This window comes from Glossina fuscipes, unplaced genomic scaffold, assembly GCF_014805625.2.
Source record: "Glossina fuscipes isolate IAEA_lab_2018 unplaced genomic scaffold, Yale_Gfus_2 2, whole genome shotgun sequence".
In the NCBI taxonomy this organism is placed as follows: domain Eukaryota; kingdom Metazoa; phylum Arthropoda; class Insecta; order Diptera; family Glossinidae; genus Glossina; species Glossina fuscipes.
The window spans coordinates 12,090,244-12,108,766 of record NW_023998416.1 but is presented as its reverse complement, the minus strand read 5'-3'; the positions used below and the strand labels follow the sequence as shown (position 1 = coordinate 12,108,766).

Genomic DNA, 18,523 nt, shown 5'->3' with positions numbered 1-18,523 from the left:
TCTTCTCATTTCCTGTAGAGATTTGCTGTTGACCACAGTTTTGTTTTTCATTTTCTTTTCTCCAAAAAAAAAAAAATAATAAAAAAAAAAATTAATAATTATAATAGTAATAATAATTAGAAGTACTATTTTATTGCAATATGGGGGGTGGGGTTATTATAGTTTGATAAAATTCTTGCTGGATTGATTAAGTAAAATTTTTTCATTCTATTAGACAATCTATAGTGACATTCGTCGCTATCATTAAATAGTATTTATTTCATTTCTTTTCTACACTCACACACACACAACATCAATACAATGTTTTAAAAGAGATATGTATCTCTTTAAAAAAGCTAAAGAAGATATAGTGAATTTTGACTTTTGACAAGAAATTTGAAATTTTCATAACAAAGTGATTGATTATATAATTTTGCAAAAGTTCTTTAACTTTTTTAAAATGTTGAATGTGGTAAGTTCACAAATTGAAAATCCTTTTGGAGACTTGTTTACAGCTTGTAACAACACTTTAAAAATCGATTTGAAAGAAGTACTTAAGAAATTCACCATTTGCTATAAATGTTTCTTTTCTTTTCATTTATTTTATTTTTTTCCTTTTTTAATATTGTTAATTTAATTAATTAATTTCCTATAGTTTAAATAGAGAGCATGAGTTAAATTTGCAACTTTTAGATTACATTCATATTATGTTCTAAGAAATATAAAAGCCTTTTCTTTTCATTTAAATTCACTCCTTCTAAATCCGCTAATTACAAATCTCACAACTGACACTGTCGTTTAATTAATAAAATTCATTTAGAAAACTAGATACCTAGTCCTACCTTTTCCTTTTCGCATGCATTTAATGAAATTAGGCCATGTGACGTTGTTCAATTGGGTCCATCTTTTCGTCATCACCTTCAGTATCAATATTATTAAGAGCATTAACATCATAGGATACGTCGCAAAGATATTAACTCTTCTTCATCAGATTCTTAACCAGAAAGTCAGGAAGCTTCAGCAATAGAAGACAGATTTTAAAATAGATTTGCCTTTAAACTTATCCTAATAATCAAAATTTTAAAGGAATTTGTTAATCTCCTCTTCTTAATTGTTTCTCCCGATATAGTAGACTTCGGTCTCTAGTTTATTTTTCGCAGAAAACGAATACCTAAGTAGATAAAGATTTTATAATCTCACTGTTGTTATTATTAAGAAGTTATAAGTGAGGAAGTGATACTCGAGTATATTAATCAGTTGAATAAAGCTGCGGCCCTTATGAGAGTATTAAGAATATTATAATTTTTAATTTTTGGTGGACTTGATTTGCTAACTCAATATCCCTTTCTTTGACACTTTGAAGCCAGGGCTTGATCGTAATGAATCCTATGTTCATCAATTGCTTTTCTCTGCAATGCAAATATGCTTTGGCTGTAATGAAAAATTTTCAATTAACCGTAACCTCTCCACCCGGTAGCTCTGAGTCACTTTTGTACCCTGAAACAATATGTGGTCTGTGACAATGACATTTCAATTATTGCAATAATTCTCCTAAGTGACCCATAGTCATCTATGATTTGCTATAAAAAAGGCGTGGCAAAATTAGGGTTCAAGAATGTTTACATAGAATCCGTTAGGCAGTAACTCCTCTTTTCATTTATAAATATCTTCCTTAAAATTTTGCACTCGCATGTCGACTTTGTGTCGACAATGCATTTCTTGCATCAACGCCTTATATTAATTAGAAAGTCATTTGGTAGATAAAAGTGAAATAAGGAGTGCAAAACGTTAAGGAATATGGCTTTAACAGTGTGAGAAACTTACTTGTTTAAATCTTCGGGACGAGCAATAACTTAAAAGACTTTTTGGAATTTCGATTTTTCTAAAAACTATCAAGCGGTGAATTTTTCAAGAACTTACTAATGCTATTAACTTATTATTTTTTGTAATAAATTTATCGAAAATTCCTTAAAAACCACTTATGTATCCAAAAAAAACTTTCGTCTTTGGGTTTTCTAAAACGGATTGCTTTAAAATCGATTCATCGCTTCTTTCTTTAAACATTGTTTTTTTTGTTTTTTTTAATTTTTTGTTTATTTTTTAAGAAACCTATGTACTCTTTTTTACTTTCTATTTTTAGTGCGGAAATTAATTTCAATTTTATGACTTCTATGATATACATGCATACGAACTATTTTACAACTAAATTTGATTTCATTTCACATATATATATGTTTTCATATATATATATATAAAGATCACTGTAATCTTAAAATCTAAATGAATATGTTTTTCCTATTCTCCTACAACGAAAAGTTTTCATCATGAAACACAGCTTTTACACTTTTTTAAAGATCATTATTCTTCAAATCTGGCATATGCTTTCCCCGTATATTTGCTGACGCATTTCTTATTGCATTGATAGTTCTTTGCTTTTTTTTTCTTTACATTTTTACTTTAATTTCTAGCTCCAGAAATCCACCATATTGACTAGTTTGCATTTTTTGAGCTCTAGTTTTGTGGGTCGGGCGCGAAGTCAAGCACGTCCAAATATGGCCGAAACGTCGCCAGTCGATTGTGAGTGTGACATGTTTATATTATTGTTGGCCGCGGAGTTGTGATGAGCTGCTGTCAAATGTGTTGAGTGATGATTGCCGTTATGATGTGTATGACCTAAGGTAGCTATACCGCCACCATATTTTGACGATGTATTGGGTTGCAGAGTACCGGTAATTAAATGTTTACGGGTAGCTGCTTGAGCATTTATATGTGAAGTACCAACATGATTACCTAATGCACCGTTCGAACCTCCATTGTTACCGCCGCCGTACATACGATGTAGAGAATATTGTTGCACTGATTCTAGATCTGATACCGAAGAGGTTATTTTTGAGCGCACAGCCATTTTTTGCATGCTATTATACTTATCGCCGGCATTAAGTTTAATGTCAGGTAAATGACTTGACGATTGGGCAAGCGAGGTTTGTTGTTGGACATGTGGATTGCTTGAGTGATTATGTGTATTACCATTAATGGTGGAAGCAGACATGTGATGACCATTAGTGGCAAGACGTGACGATTTATTTGTGGTGGTAGCGATGGCAGCATTACTGACTGTCGTTGTGCTTGTTATGGAAGCGACTACAGCACCACTATTATTAGCTGCTGATGGTGAGATCTCAGCGAAACTATAGCAGGAAGATTTTTGCGAGGATGAATTATTTAGGCCACCTGTCGATGAAGAGCTTGTCATACGACTGGATCGGTGTCGGCTTGAAGAAGACGGCAGTAAAAATTCATGTTGTACCGCCTCGTCCGGAGTCATACGCTCCGCTGGATCCCATTCCAAGCAACGTTGTAAAAAATTAATAAAATAACGATCCTGACAGAGCAGGACTTGTGACAACGTTTTACTGCCTGGTGAACGTTTCCGGCCTTTTGAATTGGTTATGCACCGGGGCGAACCTCGCGAATCGAAAAATAAACGACGCCTAGTCGCATTGGCAATGAGATCTTTGGGTGGCAATCCCAACACTTCCATAATACAGGCCAATTGTTCGACTTCATTCTCACCGGGAAACAATGGAAATCCAGTATAAAGTTCAGCCAGAATGCAACCTAAAATAAATGCAAAAAAAAAAAAAAAATCTTTAAATAAATTCGAAAATAATCGTATTCCCTGCTTCGTTTTTCATTTGATTTCGATAATTTTCGTAATATACATTTGATATCCTCTGCCAAATAACAAACGAGCATTTTCTCTTGATTTTTTCTTAGTCCCTATATTTTCTTTTCAAAGCGAATTTATTTGTTACTGTATTCACCTAAAATTTATATATAAAATATGTCCATTTCGCAGTGAACATCATTACTCGACTTAACTGCTTATGACTGGCGTTATGTGACGAATGAATGACTACTTTACCAAACACACCAAGTGATTACGATGAAAAGCGGAGCGGATAGGCTAAGTTGCTAGTGCTCATCCTAACTAGAATTTATTCTTTCGATCTAAATCAATTATTATGAAAAATAATAACATGATATTATGCATTCCTCGACAAGAGCCAATTTTATAGAATGTCACTAACAAGGACACATGATGGAAGCATCATGACATCAAGTTTTCTTAAAACTCTCTGGATTGTATGGACGATTTTGTATGAAAACAAAAAAAAAAAAAAAATCGTTACTACAAGTTTTTAATTAAAATCTTAATAAAAATAAATTTGCCAACGTTATTAGAACGGAAGTAAAATGAAAATGTTGCACGAGTTCTAAGTAATGTCTGCAAAATAAGATATCATGCAATTGTTTTGTTTGATGATAGCTTTTCATAGTATTGCGCCAAAAAGCGCAAGCTATTGGTGACCTTACTTATGTGAAAACTATGCTCATTTTTCTTTACTGCACTTTTAATTTTCTAGCATGTCAGACTTTATTATAGTTTTAATATTTTTGAAAATTGCTTTTCATAATTTCTGTAATTGCTTTCTATTCATACAAAGACAGCCTTTAGCACTTTTTCGAAATCACATATGAAAATAATTTATTTGACTTTTGAAAATGACCACAGCTATTATAATCGCGTCGCAGATTACTGGATCAAGGAGAACAACGAGGTACGTATATGACATATCAGCCTACTTGCTTGCTCAAAGTACGAACATGAACTTTATCTATAAAATTATTTAAAGGGCTAAGATTAACCTGCTAGTTCTGAAACTGGAACTAATGCTTTCCCTCCATATTTTATAAATTGTATTTGTGCGTATTTAGAGCACAGGGTTTAGGGTGTTTCATTTAGGTCCATCATACGAAAGGATATTAACACCTATTTGAGGCCACCTGAAAGCAGTCACCTGGGTCTTACCCTTTTTGCTTTATATTTGAACAACTGGCCTTTAGTCATAGGATCTTCAAATATTCTGATCCTAGCGGATGACGTCAGATTGCTTTTATCATTCAAAACATCTGTCGATTATCTGACCGTTAAATCTACTTATGTCACTTAATTGAAATTTAAAACTTTTTTTGAGGGTTTTTTGCTTTAAAGATTTTGGAGGCAAGGAAAATTCGCAGCTACAGTGAACATCTATTTTAACATTAGTGGAACTAAATAGCTTCGATTACTCAACTGACACGTGCAGCGATAACTAAAAGCTTTGCGATTTCTAAGTACTTGCCAATAATGCTGCGTATCTGAATATAACTTTTTCCACTTTTTGTTTTGTTTCGTTTTGTTTTGTTTTTTTTTTTTTTTTTTTTTTCTGTTACCAAGGGATGCTGGTTTGTGTTTTTCACTTTCAATTGGCCTGCAGTCAAATTTTAATTTTACATTTATTTTCTTTTTCAATTTAAAAAGTCTTGTTTTACTTATTCGAAAGGGGTGAAGACTGTCTGTTAAAGTCTATAGCTCTATACAGACTTTTTTGTGACGGCTTTGCTATGTTTGATTAGATAAAGAGCAAGAGAAGGTCAAGGTTTTTGCGATGCTTAACAAATTATTTAAAAAGCGAAATTTTCTTTTTATACAACGTTCAGAGAAGCCATACAGTAGGGAGATAATTTTTTTTTTTTTCTTTTTTTGCATCAACTATGATTACGAATTCGAAATATCATATAAAAGAACAAGTTTTTTTCTTTTCTTTTTGCAGGTTAAATGGAATAATCAATATAGGGACGAAAAATCTATCCACAAAAAATCAACAATATTTGCCTCTAAATTACATTGTAAAACCCTTTATTGAGAAAATTTATTTGTGAATAGATGGATATCGCTTCAAACACTTAAGTGCTCTTCCTTTTTTTTACTACAGCGAAACTGAAAGCTGCCTAAGGCGTCTCAAACAATTATCAAATCTACATGTAGAGGAAACCGCGCACATGAATAGACGAGTGTTTGTAAAAGTAATCAGTTTGAAGTCGTTACCGTTTAGCTTGAATACGAAAAAGCCGGTCAAGCCTGTTTTTTTGCCATTTTGTTTGCTGTACTCAACAACTCGTTGTTTGTAAGATTCACTAAGCGAAATTGAGTATGGTTCGATATTATATTTAGTCCCCTTGCAATAATACAAATAATAAAAAGTAAGGTTTAGGTCAACGCAAATAATAAATCCGAGCTGAGTATTCCTAATAACGCTCGGCTGCAGAATAGCGTCCACTCAAAATTGTCTTGTCATGGTTTTTGTGTACGTTACAGTCATTTGATCTTTCGCTAAGCGCTTGTTTTCAACAGTTGCTATCAGCACTTGCAGATTAGTCTGAGGACGTTTTTTCTAGAATTTGGGCGGCCATTATACCAAATGTGACGCAATGAATACATTAGGAGTACAAATAAATTTTGAGGACTGAATTTATTGCTATCCGATTGCATTATAGCGTATCAGAAATTAATTTGGTTCAATACTCTAATAACGCTTGGAAACAAACTTCAAAAATCCCCCAAAGTATCTAAAAACGTGACGAGCTTCATATTCATCATCACAACTAAGCACGTCCGTCTGTCCATCTGTCCATTTGGTCAACTATGTAGCATCTGTGATAAGCATTCTCCTTTTCGCAAATATGAAGATATCGTCTAAAAGTATGCAAAAGAATTTGAAAATAGCATAAATAGCTCAAAGGATACGTCTACACCTATGCAATAAAAAGTGTGAACTTGCTTGTTATACATAAAGCACAATACATGCATCAAATAAATTTTCATTTTTATTCGGAAAATAGAAAAACTCAGCCGGACCGTCTCAATATTACAGAGTATGAAAGTCTCGTTCTTTTCCTTTTTTTAAATCTTTTTCAGGATTAAGTTCGCTTGAAGTTCAAATACACTATGAAATTCTCTGCAAATTTTCATGCAACAAATGTTAGTCTTGAAAGCGATGATAATTCGCATATATTCAGCGCAGGAAGTGATCTTCAACTTGGGTGCAGAACATTGCTTTCATCGCACCTGTCCTGTCCTGTTTCCTCCTGTTTAGCATACGGTTTAGATGGATGCAACCATTTTCAGCACATTGGACCGGTGACTGTTTCGCCTCGAAACCATGAACTTTCTACAGTGAGAGAATTCGCTAACTACCCGTTAAGAGTGTCAAGACCGTAGGTAATGATTGCGCCTATATCGATTACTAGGTTTTTGTGGAATTTTACCAAATATACGACAGAATTTATTTGTACACCCTTTGCCATCAATGTTAACGGTTTTCATGGTCTGCAACATAGTTTTTGCAAGCGAATTTTTGATTCATGGGCAAAAATATTTATGACTCAGATAGCCAGTTGAGTGAGCACACATACATTTTTAAAATATGATTTTAAAAAACATATTCTACGTTGTGCTAAAAAAAATATATTCATTTAAAAAACAACCCTACGGTATCTATTTTTTATAAAGCGTTTTAAATCCAAAAAAATATATGCTTGGTAGGTATAGATTGATTGACGTAAAAAGTTATGTACGTTTACTGAAAATGTAATTTAGCCGCAAGGAGTGATGAAACCATGCCACGAACTTGCACCAAGATGCCAGAAAACGCAAATCAAATCAAATTCTAATACTGTAATTTTACCAAACTCGGCCCACATCGTGGCAGTCATCACTTTTTTAAACTTTAAAGACTTTTCCACATTTTCATTAAAAATTTAATGCTTGTTATTAATCATGCATAGTCCGAATTAATGCTTCAACGCATGTTCATTTTTATCCAACAATATACGTTAGTGATATTGAGTTCAATTGTAAAGTGTTGACAAAAGCAAAACGAAAAAAAAAGAACAAAAAGAAAAAAAAAAAGGAAAAAAGAAAAAGATACATAGCAATGAATGTTCGTTTATTCACTGAATAGACAAAGAGAGATATTCATTAGTTTTAATAATAATAGAACCATGGTGGGTATGGATGTGTGAATGGTAACATCACACTTTTACAAGTTGAATGCGTATGCATGCATGTAAAACAAACGATGTAGAAAGCATAAAATAAATGTTAAAATGTTGAGTAGTAGTTACCAGTGCTCAGTCTGCTGTGCGTTTACTCACACCCGCCAGACAAGTTAAAAGGTTCTGTTTAATGCGTTAGTAGTGTATAGTTTTAATTAAAAGTATATAGACATATGTGCAACACATAAGCAAATTGTTGTTGTAGTTTTACTAGTAGTCCTTAAATTGCACATAAGGAACTACATGGACGTAGAAGAAAGCTTACGTTATTACATTTATTACACTAGCACTGGGTATTTTAATTGAGTGAAACAATCTAAACAACACGGGAATTATCTCCCATGAGTATATAATGTTAACTATGTTAAATAAGATTAGCACATCCATTACCAAAATTTGGGTCAACAAACATCAAAGGCCGCCGACGAAGTAAACGGTCACGCAATGTTTAATAAACTTAAATTTAGTTTTCATGTCTTTTATACACTACGTTATTTGCGGTACAAAAGTATATTAAGTTTGTACGGACGCATCCCACATCCATAATGACTTGATATAGTGTCACTTTTTATTGCAACGAAGTAATTTCGAATCGATCTAAACTTGTCTGTCCCTCTGTCCGGTTTGGTTCCTTGCGTCCAACTTAAATGTCACAAATTTGATGACACTTGGTGCATCGACATATATTGCAAAAAAAATGGACACGACCGGAAATGACTCGGATGGGAACACTTTCGCGAACACTTCGCCCGGCGACACCATATTTTGAGGAGTCATTATTGGAATAACTGTGGGTTGGTGAGACATGCCCCATTATAGGTATTTTCACTTGTTTTCAATTTACTTACCTAAACTCCACATATCAATGGCGGTTCCATATTGCAAGCCTAATATAACCTCTGGCGAACGATAGAATCGAGATTGTATGTAAGTGTAGATCTTACGATTCACATAACAAGAACTGCCAAAATCGATGACTTTTATTGAACTGCTGCCGCGTTGTTTTAATAGAATATTTTCCTAGAAAGTAAAAAAGCAAAATATTATTGCAATTAAGAAGAGAAAGAGACGAAGAGAAGAAAGAAAGACAAGCCAAGGTAACTTTAATGTCTTTAACTTACCGGCTTGAGATCACAATGTATGATGTTTTCTTTATACAATAGACGCAAACATTTGACTATCGAATTGCAGAAGCGTCTTATTAAACTCATGCTAAAACCATTGTAATTATTCTTCTTAATCAATTCATACAAATTTAGACTGCAATTAGAAGAACAATAAAAAGGAAGAGGAACGAAAATGGTAAGAAGATATTTAATATCAAGCAATCAGTTTTATTACAGTAATTAACGATGGAGGGAATTGCCGCCGAAAGCCTTTTTTGTGATTCCTTTTTTTTTTTTTTGTTTGTTATGTTTTGATTTATCGGTTTAATTAATCGTTCGCTTTAACTTTCCAGACTTGCTACGAATATTTTATATTGCTTTTTATTACTTTTAATTTAAATTATATTTGTATGTGCTTACATAACTATGAACAAGGTATGCGTGTTTTCTTTTCTCATTTTATGTTTTTTATTTGTTACCTTTATGTCAAATGCGATTAGTATCTAAATTTAGGAAAAACATGCAACACAAATTAATGTTTTAAGCCTACCAAACGAATATGGATAAATACTTAAAAATATGCAAAAAAATATTTAAAAAATTCGTCAAAATGTTTTTCCACTTGCGCTGATTATTATGTATGTATGTATATACCCGATTATAGGTCAATAAACTAAAATGTTATTTACTAACGTTAAAGAGTAAAATGTGAGCAAAGTTTCATTCGAACACATTATAATATTTGAATATTTTGACTAAGAGGATTGCAAATAATTTTGCTGTGGCATAGAGGAGGACTTAAAGCGACAGCAATAAACATTTTACATGGCTGACATTATTTTATCCGCAGCATATGCAGCAATTCTATTCTCGTCTAGTTTTCTATGAACAGCAAATTTATCTCAGCAAAATTTCGCTTTGATTGAACGAGTGGAATGTTAAAATAAAGGCAATCACCTACCAATGAACAAGTCTGTACCTTGGCTTACGTATTGAGCAAAGATAATTATGCATAAATTACATAAAGGCATGAGTAGCTTAGTAGTTAAGAATCCGAAGAAGAATGTCCGTGGATTCAAATCTTAACTCCTTATCCGCAGGAGTAGCCGAGTAGATAAGAATCGCGTCTACCAAGTGATTGCTCACGTGTTCACACTCCAGCGCGGTAGAGTTCACTTCGGTCTATACTGTACTCTAGTGAGTACTAAGTCGGTAAGTGCTAGTGTCTACTTCGATCACAGCTATAGTGAGCGCTCAATCGAGATGGACAAACACTCACTGGGCTGTAGCCACCATTTGTCTCTTGTTCTCTCCATCTCTTGGTTTTTCTCATTTCTTTCCGACCATCATCGTGTTTCAGGGATAGGCAACATGTCTTGAGTGATTGGTCCATTTAGAAAATGGTAAAGAACCTGAAAACCAGATGTAGAACGTAATCTAGGAAATAAATGCATTCGGCTCATGCTAATGCCTCGTTGTTTGTTAGCCATTTAACTGTTCATGCTAACCAGGAGTTTCCATTTATTAAACATTCAGTTAAACGACTTTCTTCAAAATATCATGTCAGACTAAGTAGGCACATAACTTTCTTGGATAAGAGTTTTGAAAATTGATCGCTTAATGCATTTTCCATTTAGAAATGAATTTATTTTGTTCCTTTAATTATTTTATTAAATTTTTCTTATTTATTTAAACCTCACATTTGAATTGTTAACATTTACATCGTTTCCATTGAGGGCCAATAACCTCCGTTTTTTTCCTCACTTTGCTATAACATCATCTTCTTGCGTAAGTTGAATATGTAGTAAAAGAAAGGAATAGTTTTTGCTTTCTCCTCCAATAAAGAACAAAAAAACGCAACTGATGTATGGATTTCCACTGAGTGATTGGGCAACGCTCAACAAAAGAAAAAAATTTTAGGACAAAAAGCAAGATGAGCATTAGAAACTAAAATTATCGGTGCTTTTTTTAGATAGGATAGACTAGATAAGTGTAAGTTGATCGCTTTAATAAAATTAAATTTTTTTTTGTTGACATTAAGCTCTCCAGGGTAATGGGCATTCCAAAGACGAATCTTGGAATATTGGAAAACTTTTAGGATTCACAATATATATATATATATATATATATATATATGTTAAAATCTAAAATCCTTTCCAAATTGCAAACTGGAGAAGATTTCTTAAGCATAATGGTATGGCAATGACGGATTCTTGCAAATCTTTGGATTTTCGATTTCTCGAAGTTGACCGACGCGGTGCAATTGGGATTAACACGGTTGTAGTGTGGCGGATAGGGTTTCCTTTGTCAATTTTTTTTTTAATACATTTTTTTCGTTCAATCTTCGTCATTGGTTGTGTGCGATTTTTTTTAGAAACGATTTCCTGTGAGTGATGTCTTCTGGACTTTTGTGACATACAGAAAATTTGTAATCTCTTTTCCAACTAAATCTTTGGCCAATAACAAGATCGTTCTTTGAAGATCGCTAAGTGTATGTGATTTATTAGATTAAACCACTGATTTGACGGTAAAGATATCTCCAAGCACGCAAGACCTTGGTTACCACTTCATATCGGCATTAAGCGGTCATTGAACCCTCCCTCTCTCTTTCGCAATGTAAAGCATTTTGTGCCATCTTGTTAAAACCACATATCACTCAGTCCAATTATGATAATTGCAATGTGGTAATTAGTCCACACTTTGACTCACAGCATCGATGTTTTCTGTAGCATGTTTGCATACTTGAAGGTTTGAATTTTTAAGATCACGAACACTAATACTTGATTCCAATTTTTCAATTGCGTTGCTCAAAGTAAGTTCTGTCGACCACAAATGCTACGCAATGCGCGTAACGCAAGTAAATTTCAACAATTTCTATGCGCTAGACATCTATTTTTCCTGGCGATACTGGAGACAACTATTAGTGTAGGTAGAATTCTGAAAAAGACCATGGACGATATGGCCTTTCAGAAAGGGAAGATTTTATTTGATCATACCGTGCTAATTGAGTACGTCGTGAAGATAGAAAGTAAATAGACAAAACAACACACGCTTATAGAGAGTAAAACGTCAACCCGCCTCGAACAAGAATGAATAACAATATTATTGCTAAGCATAACGACTTGAATTTAGAAAACGATACATCCTTCCTATTTTCAAGTCACTCTGACATTTTGGTTTGAAGGACAATCATATTTTAATTTGCCTAAATTGTATTGAGTCGTAAGCAAGAGCTTGTCTTCAAATAAGGAAAAAAAAATTTATTAACATTAAAAATATGCGCAACACATACGTGCTGATTTCAGCACACGACGTGCATCAGCTTATGCAAAAAAAAAAAAGAAGAAATTTTTTAATTACAAAATTGCACTTGAATGTTATCAAACTGTGAGCATGCACACCATCCGGTATATATAGTATAGCGTGACAAAGCCGAAACATCAACTAGAGATGTGGGTTTTCATTTTACACTTCAAAAGACACTAATAGCAAAGATAAAAAGGAGAAAGAATTCTATTTGCGGTCGTTTGCGAGAAGCTAGATATATATGTGTGTGCGTTCAGGAGAAAAAGTTCTAATATTCGAACAATAGATTAAACAGTTCAAAGGGATGTGAATATTTTTTGTTTTCTTTACGGTAGAAAGAATAAAGGAATGGAAAAAACAAAGAATACAAAAAATTCTGCGAATATTGCGATAGTTTGAAAAGAAAGAGGTTTTTGAAAATTACTAAAAAAAAAAAAAAAAAATTATTATTTGGTTTAAGAAATTCGGAGAAAATTTTCAAAGAATTTGCTATGAATATAATTTCATAAGAATTTAATATTTAAGTTATATTAAAAGGCTTTTTATAACCTTCACAATATGTGATACAAGGTTATGTTAAGTTTGCGCGAAAGTATGCAGCACACAGAAGGGCTTGATATAGATCCACAGCTTTTTATACCTGTCGATTAGGAATCACTTTTTGCATCAATGTAAGCTTCTCTGCTCATTTGTCCGCATGTCTGTCTGTCTATCTGTATTATTTCCTCGTGTTCCACCTAAAGATAGCAACTTTTGAAATATTTTGGTGAAGTATGGTATACAGATGTGTTTTGGCCCAAAACACGAATGCTGTTGAAGATTGTTCGGATCGGACAGGTTTTTCGACCACCACCACCACCCTATATCAAGCAGCGTTGGAAAAAGTAGTTATACGAATAATTGTAATAAACGAACTTGTGTAAGGTATTTAATGAAGAGTCGCGTCACACTATTGTGTTTGCATGGTCAAAAAGAAGTGAATCAAAGGAAGAAGATGGAGAGTGATTGCAGCTGACTGGGAGCATGCCCCATAAGTAGATGTTATGCCTTTATCGACAAAGCACTCAAAGTAAGTACGACCACGTGTGGTCTGTCTCACTGAGATTTAAACTATCGAATGCTGACTTTGTAGCTGCGACTCTCATCTACACGAAAGGCAAGTAAGAAAATTATATCCGTTCGCCTAATCTCTTATTACTCACTATCTTTGTGTTGACAAAATGCATACAAAACCGAAAGATGAAATTTCGGTACTTAATAATATTCGTCGGGTGCGGCCGCCGTTTTTTCTATTTCCGATATGTACTATAGGTTCACTAATACAGTATAAGAACAAATTTTTATCGATTCAGCTCCTATTGTGTAAATGTAGTGAGCAAAAAACCGGGGAGCTTAGAGGTGAGACCGGAGAGGTGTTCTTAGCCTTTTTTACGTTTCTGTACTCTAGCCATGTCCGCTCTTTGATTGATTGCGCTCATGTTCAATGCAAATTGGAAAAACTATCAATGTCTTTGCAATGTCTTCGCTTTTCCGACCTGGCGAGTAATTAGTACAGACAGACATTTAGACCCACATATCGACGGACAATCCTGCCTATATTGATTAGAAATATGCAGACAATTTAATATCATACAGTTTTTAAAATATTTAATACAATACTTTTCGCTAACTCGTGAAAATGCACGAAAGTGAAGTGAAATTGCAACTGAAAAGTTAAATTTCACTTATCGCAATTTTTCTTCCAAGAACTTGACACTTTTTCAACTCTGTCAGTTATTTAGTTCGCTTAAATTGTTACAGATGGTTGCCAATCTCGACCTACATAAATCTTATCACATCTACTTAGCTGTATCCTGTGAAATTTGTGTGTTAGTGATATCAATTACAGTCAGAAAGAAGCATAAGTAGAAGTGATTTATGTATTAAAAGATATTGCATAGTAAAACTTCGCTCCTTTCGAATATGCCCGCAAGCTTATATGTATATGAAAGTGTCGTTGGCAAAACACTTCTTTAAATTTGTTTATTCTGTCCGCTAACTTACATGGTCACGTAATACATTACAATATTTATTGAAAACCTAAAATTATTTCATTTACATAAACACAACCTATAACTCGTTCTCAACCTTTGCAAATTTTTATTTTCAATGCATTTTTCAATGACGACAGGAGGGTGTGTTCGCACACAAGCGTTGTATGACATCAATATGAAATAAATTATGTTAATCGCACTCTAGGCAACAAACATACATGTTTCGAATGTTAAAAAAAAAATGGCATATTTTAATTATGCAAACCTGAGAGGGCGTGTTTTTAAACCTGAAAATATTTGAAGAAGTTTCTCGGCAGTTTGTTGTATAATTTGAAAATTTCAATAAAGTCTTTTACGCTATTGAGTTTCTGTTCGCCGTAGTGAAATAAGCCGTAAAGTGTCATGAAGAACGGTTCGTGGAAACTGTTATATATTTTAAATAACTTCGTAAGAAACTATTCTGCAATTTTCAAAGTTTTATTTATTGTTTTACTCTGGGAATTTTGTTTTATTACTTTTTACAAGAAACCATCTGTGTTTGTTGCTAGCTAGTCAGTCTATGGATAGAAAACTTGAACTTTGTTGTTGTTGTTTTTTTTAGTTTTTTACAAAATGTAAAAAATATTTTATAGAGATTTTGTTTGTTGTAAAAGTTTCTAATACGTTGCAGAACTTTTGTGTTGTAAGCTAAAAGGTCAAGTTTGAAGTTATTATAAACAAACAATATGTTTTATTGATGAACGCGAAAATGTTGAGTTATTTGCAAGTCTTTATGTTCAATTGTTTGCAAGTTTTGTAAACTATTTCGTGATAGCTGGATGATAGATAGCTGCTAACACATGTCAGTTGCTTAGGTTTATAAAAACTAAACACTAACTTGCTATTGTTAAATAATTAAAGACTCTTAATATACAAATTTATATTCATAGTTGAAGTTAGATTTTACTCCCACGTATATCTATATTTGTTACTGCATATGCCACTTTAACCGTAGAAAAGTTCTCATCAACCGAACTACATTTATAGTAGCATACTTTCAAGTGCTTTAAAATTTGATGAAAGGTTGCTAGCTTTGCGGGTTCTCCGTGCTCTAATCTTTATACCCTACACTATTTGTGGCACCCACAGGATATGTAAAACTTGTACGGATGTATGTAACATCCAGAAGGACTTAGGACAAACCCGCCTTTTATTATACCGATCGATTCGAAACCATTATCTACATGGATTTAGGAATTCCCGGCTGTCTTTTGGTCCAGTTGTCTGGCCGCTTATGCCTGTCAATTAATTCCTGTTTTCATCCTAAAAAAATAACTTGCCAAAATTGGATACTCTGATGTCCCAGTGGACCTTTAGCTCTATCGGAAGTGGTTTGCTTTCGCAACAGTCTCCATTTGGATTTTGATTGGATGGTTTTCTTTGGAAATTGTCCCTACGAAGGCAAATAGATCTAATTTTCATTATTTCATAATCAAAATTAGTCCACAATAGCAATTTGACATAAAAATTAATTGGAGCTTGTTTGCATCACACCAGTCTATTCTCGGATCCCATTTTATAGAAAAGTTCTCATGAATAGTAAGCCTTTTGGCAAAAAGATTTCATTTTTAAATTTGGCATAAAAGTGAATCTCACAAAACTCGGATAATAAAAGTCTATTTTTTAGCTCCCGTCATAAGTAAGCTCTTGTATAACAACCAAGGCTAATTAGCGGCTTTTTGTGATAAAACCAGGTAAAAAATAAAAAAATCTTTGAAGAGAAAATTATGTTTCCTATTTTCGGACGACGTCAGTTCGCGCTTTGAGCAGCAACCCATGAGGAGGAGTGCAAGTTTTGGTGAATTATCGTGAAAATGAATGAACGCATTGTATTAGGCAAAGTGATCGGCCTTACCCGACCCCAAAATAGTTACTTGTATTGCTTACCCTGCTTTTCTGTTTCATTTCTGTTTCATATTTTAAGATTTATGTATTTATCATTTTCCGATAAACAAAGTGGAGGTAAACATAAAGCCGGTTATGCGAGTAAGTTATTGTGCTTTGGCGTCAGGGAATTCAAGCAATTTTTTGTCAGTTGTTATCGTCGTTTTTTATAAATTCGAATAAGTATTTCCCGAAATTTACTGCACAGGAAGTATTATAACTTTTCCATCTAAATTAGTTTGCATTTAACAATATTGAACTTGGCCTTGTTAAGCGAAATAAAAATAAAACTATTTTAACGTTTTCTTTTTAAGTGAAGGGTGGAAGTTTCGTTAAATGTTTCATAATTGTATGAATTGCCAAAAAAAAAACAAAACAAAACAAAAAAATTAAGTCTAAAAACTAAAAAAGTGCACAAACTTTATTTTTACGTCATTTTACGTTCACAACTACGTTCAACAATATAACGATTGATAAATCATAAGTAAAATCCCAACAACGATAGGCATTGCATTGCATGTCTGCTAGCGATAATATATAGACAAAACCCACTTTTTCTTCATTTCATTGGTATAACAAATATCTTACCCTTTCTTAGATTAGAATCCTTAGTCAGAGAAAGAAAGAAAAATCAAGTTCACTGCTACATAAACACACAAACATCGTTTATTGCACGTATCATGGGAACTTGGAATGCATGATGTTTGTCATAATGCAGAATTAATATTATTATTATTATTATTGTAATGGCAGTAAGTTAAGCGTGCAAGCACAGCTAAACAATCAGCAATAAAATAGACTGATTTGTTTGCTATTTTTGCGCTTAATGCTCTTTTTTTGTTCGCAACAAAATTTGTCAATTTAACTGATACACCATTAAAAGGGATTTACTCTAATGTCGTTGCATTCATATTTATTCTATAAATATGAAAATAACAAAGTAACTGACAGTCGTTCTACATATTACGAGGATTAGTTAGTAGTCGGCAAGTTTACAAATTTCTTCCTATTATTTAAACTAAGCAAAGTGCTCGAAGGGAATATAATGTTTAATACTATTTTCAGGCGCTTTAATGTTGCTTTACTTTATTTTTAACAAATTATTTGCACACTTTTGTTTACGAGAATACACTTAAGACTAAGAATAAGATTCGGAAACTTATTTAAATGAACCTCTCGTGGAAGGTCTAGTCAATTGATTGATTGCTGATGATTTTCACTTGCTCCAATACACTCACAGTCTCAAGCTACAATACAACATTTAACTTCATCGACATGGCCGCTGAACAGATGAGAGACTAAGAGCGCGTCAAAAGGTGTCAGAGCTTCTGCCAAGAAATTTGAAATTGTAACGAGGGTTTTAATGCTAATTAAGAATTCGATTATGGAATTATAAATTTTCTTCGCTATTGCGAAAAACAAGTGATTTGCCCCTTTGCAGTTGCCGCGTCTCTTTGTGTAAAAATCTTCAAAGAAGGAAAATAAAGTGAATTCTTTAACGTGCATAAGTCCACTCTTACTATAGGCTTATGGTAAGAATCAAAAAAAAGTCTATATATATATATATATATATATAGTATATAAATTATCTTAACTTATGATCAGAATGTTATATAATTTTCAGTCGATCGACTTTTCGGTGTATTAACCTTCTTATTATGTAATATTTGGTGGAATTGATTAATTCATAAACTGTGCCAAAACGAGTAAGTATAAGAACCGACTTGCCGTCGACAAAAACACGTATCCTATTGTGTAACTCATTCTAGCACTATTATAAATACATACATCCATACATACATTGTATGGAAAACCTACAAAATAAATACTCTTTTGCATAGGTAATTGTAAGTATATTTGAAAATTGCATTTCCTTTTATATTAGCCTCACTCTCTAAACGTAGGCTTTCTATTAATGCAACAACAATAATAATAAAATTGACCAACTAGCAGCTTGAAAATGACTACTATGCCAAGCGTTGTGTATGCGAAGCCCATCAGAGTAGAGGAGAACAAAGCGAAAATTTGCGGTTTATAAATTCACCGTGTTTTTATAGCTATCCTTTTATCCACACACTCAGAGAATAGCTCTGTTCAAAAGTTACAAGTGGCGCTTTATAAAGAGGATAACAATCGCCCACCATAGTACAGGAAGAAAACTATGACAATTTTATAACTATCTGTAAATACACACACACACACACACACACACACACACACACACACACACACACA

At 33.3% G+C, this 18,523-nt stretch overlaps 1 protein-coding gene across 2 annotated transcripts in view; it reads right to left on the bottom strand.

Annotated features, from left to right (window-relative positions):
* Window positions 1-719: 719 nt before the first annotated feature.
* LOC119633382 (dual specificity tyrosine-phosphorylation-regulated kinase 2) overlaps window positions 720-18,523 on the bottom strand; it is a 100,152-nt gene continuing 82,348 nt past the window's right edge. The window contains exons 7-9 of one of the 2 annotated variants that reach the window (XM_038026922.1): window positions 9,042-9,180; window positions 8,769-8,940; window positions 720-3,597 (exon numbers count right to left, since the gene is read on the bottom strand). In XM_038026922.1, coding sequence (XP_037882850.1) covers window positions 2,516-3,597; window positions 8,769-8,940; window positions 9,042-9,180 — 1,393 coding nt within the window. In that variant the 3' untranslated portion in view covers window positions 720-2,515. The remainder of the gene's footprint in view (window positions 3,598-8,768; window positions 8,941-9,041; window positions 9,181-18,523) is intronic. The other variant, XM_038026923.1, reaches the window with a different exon arrangement.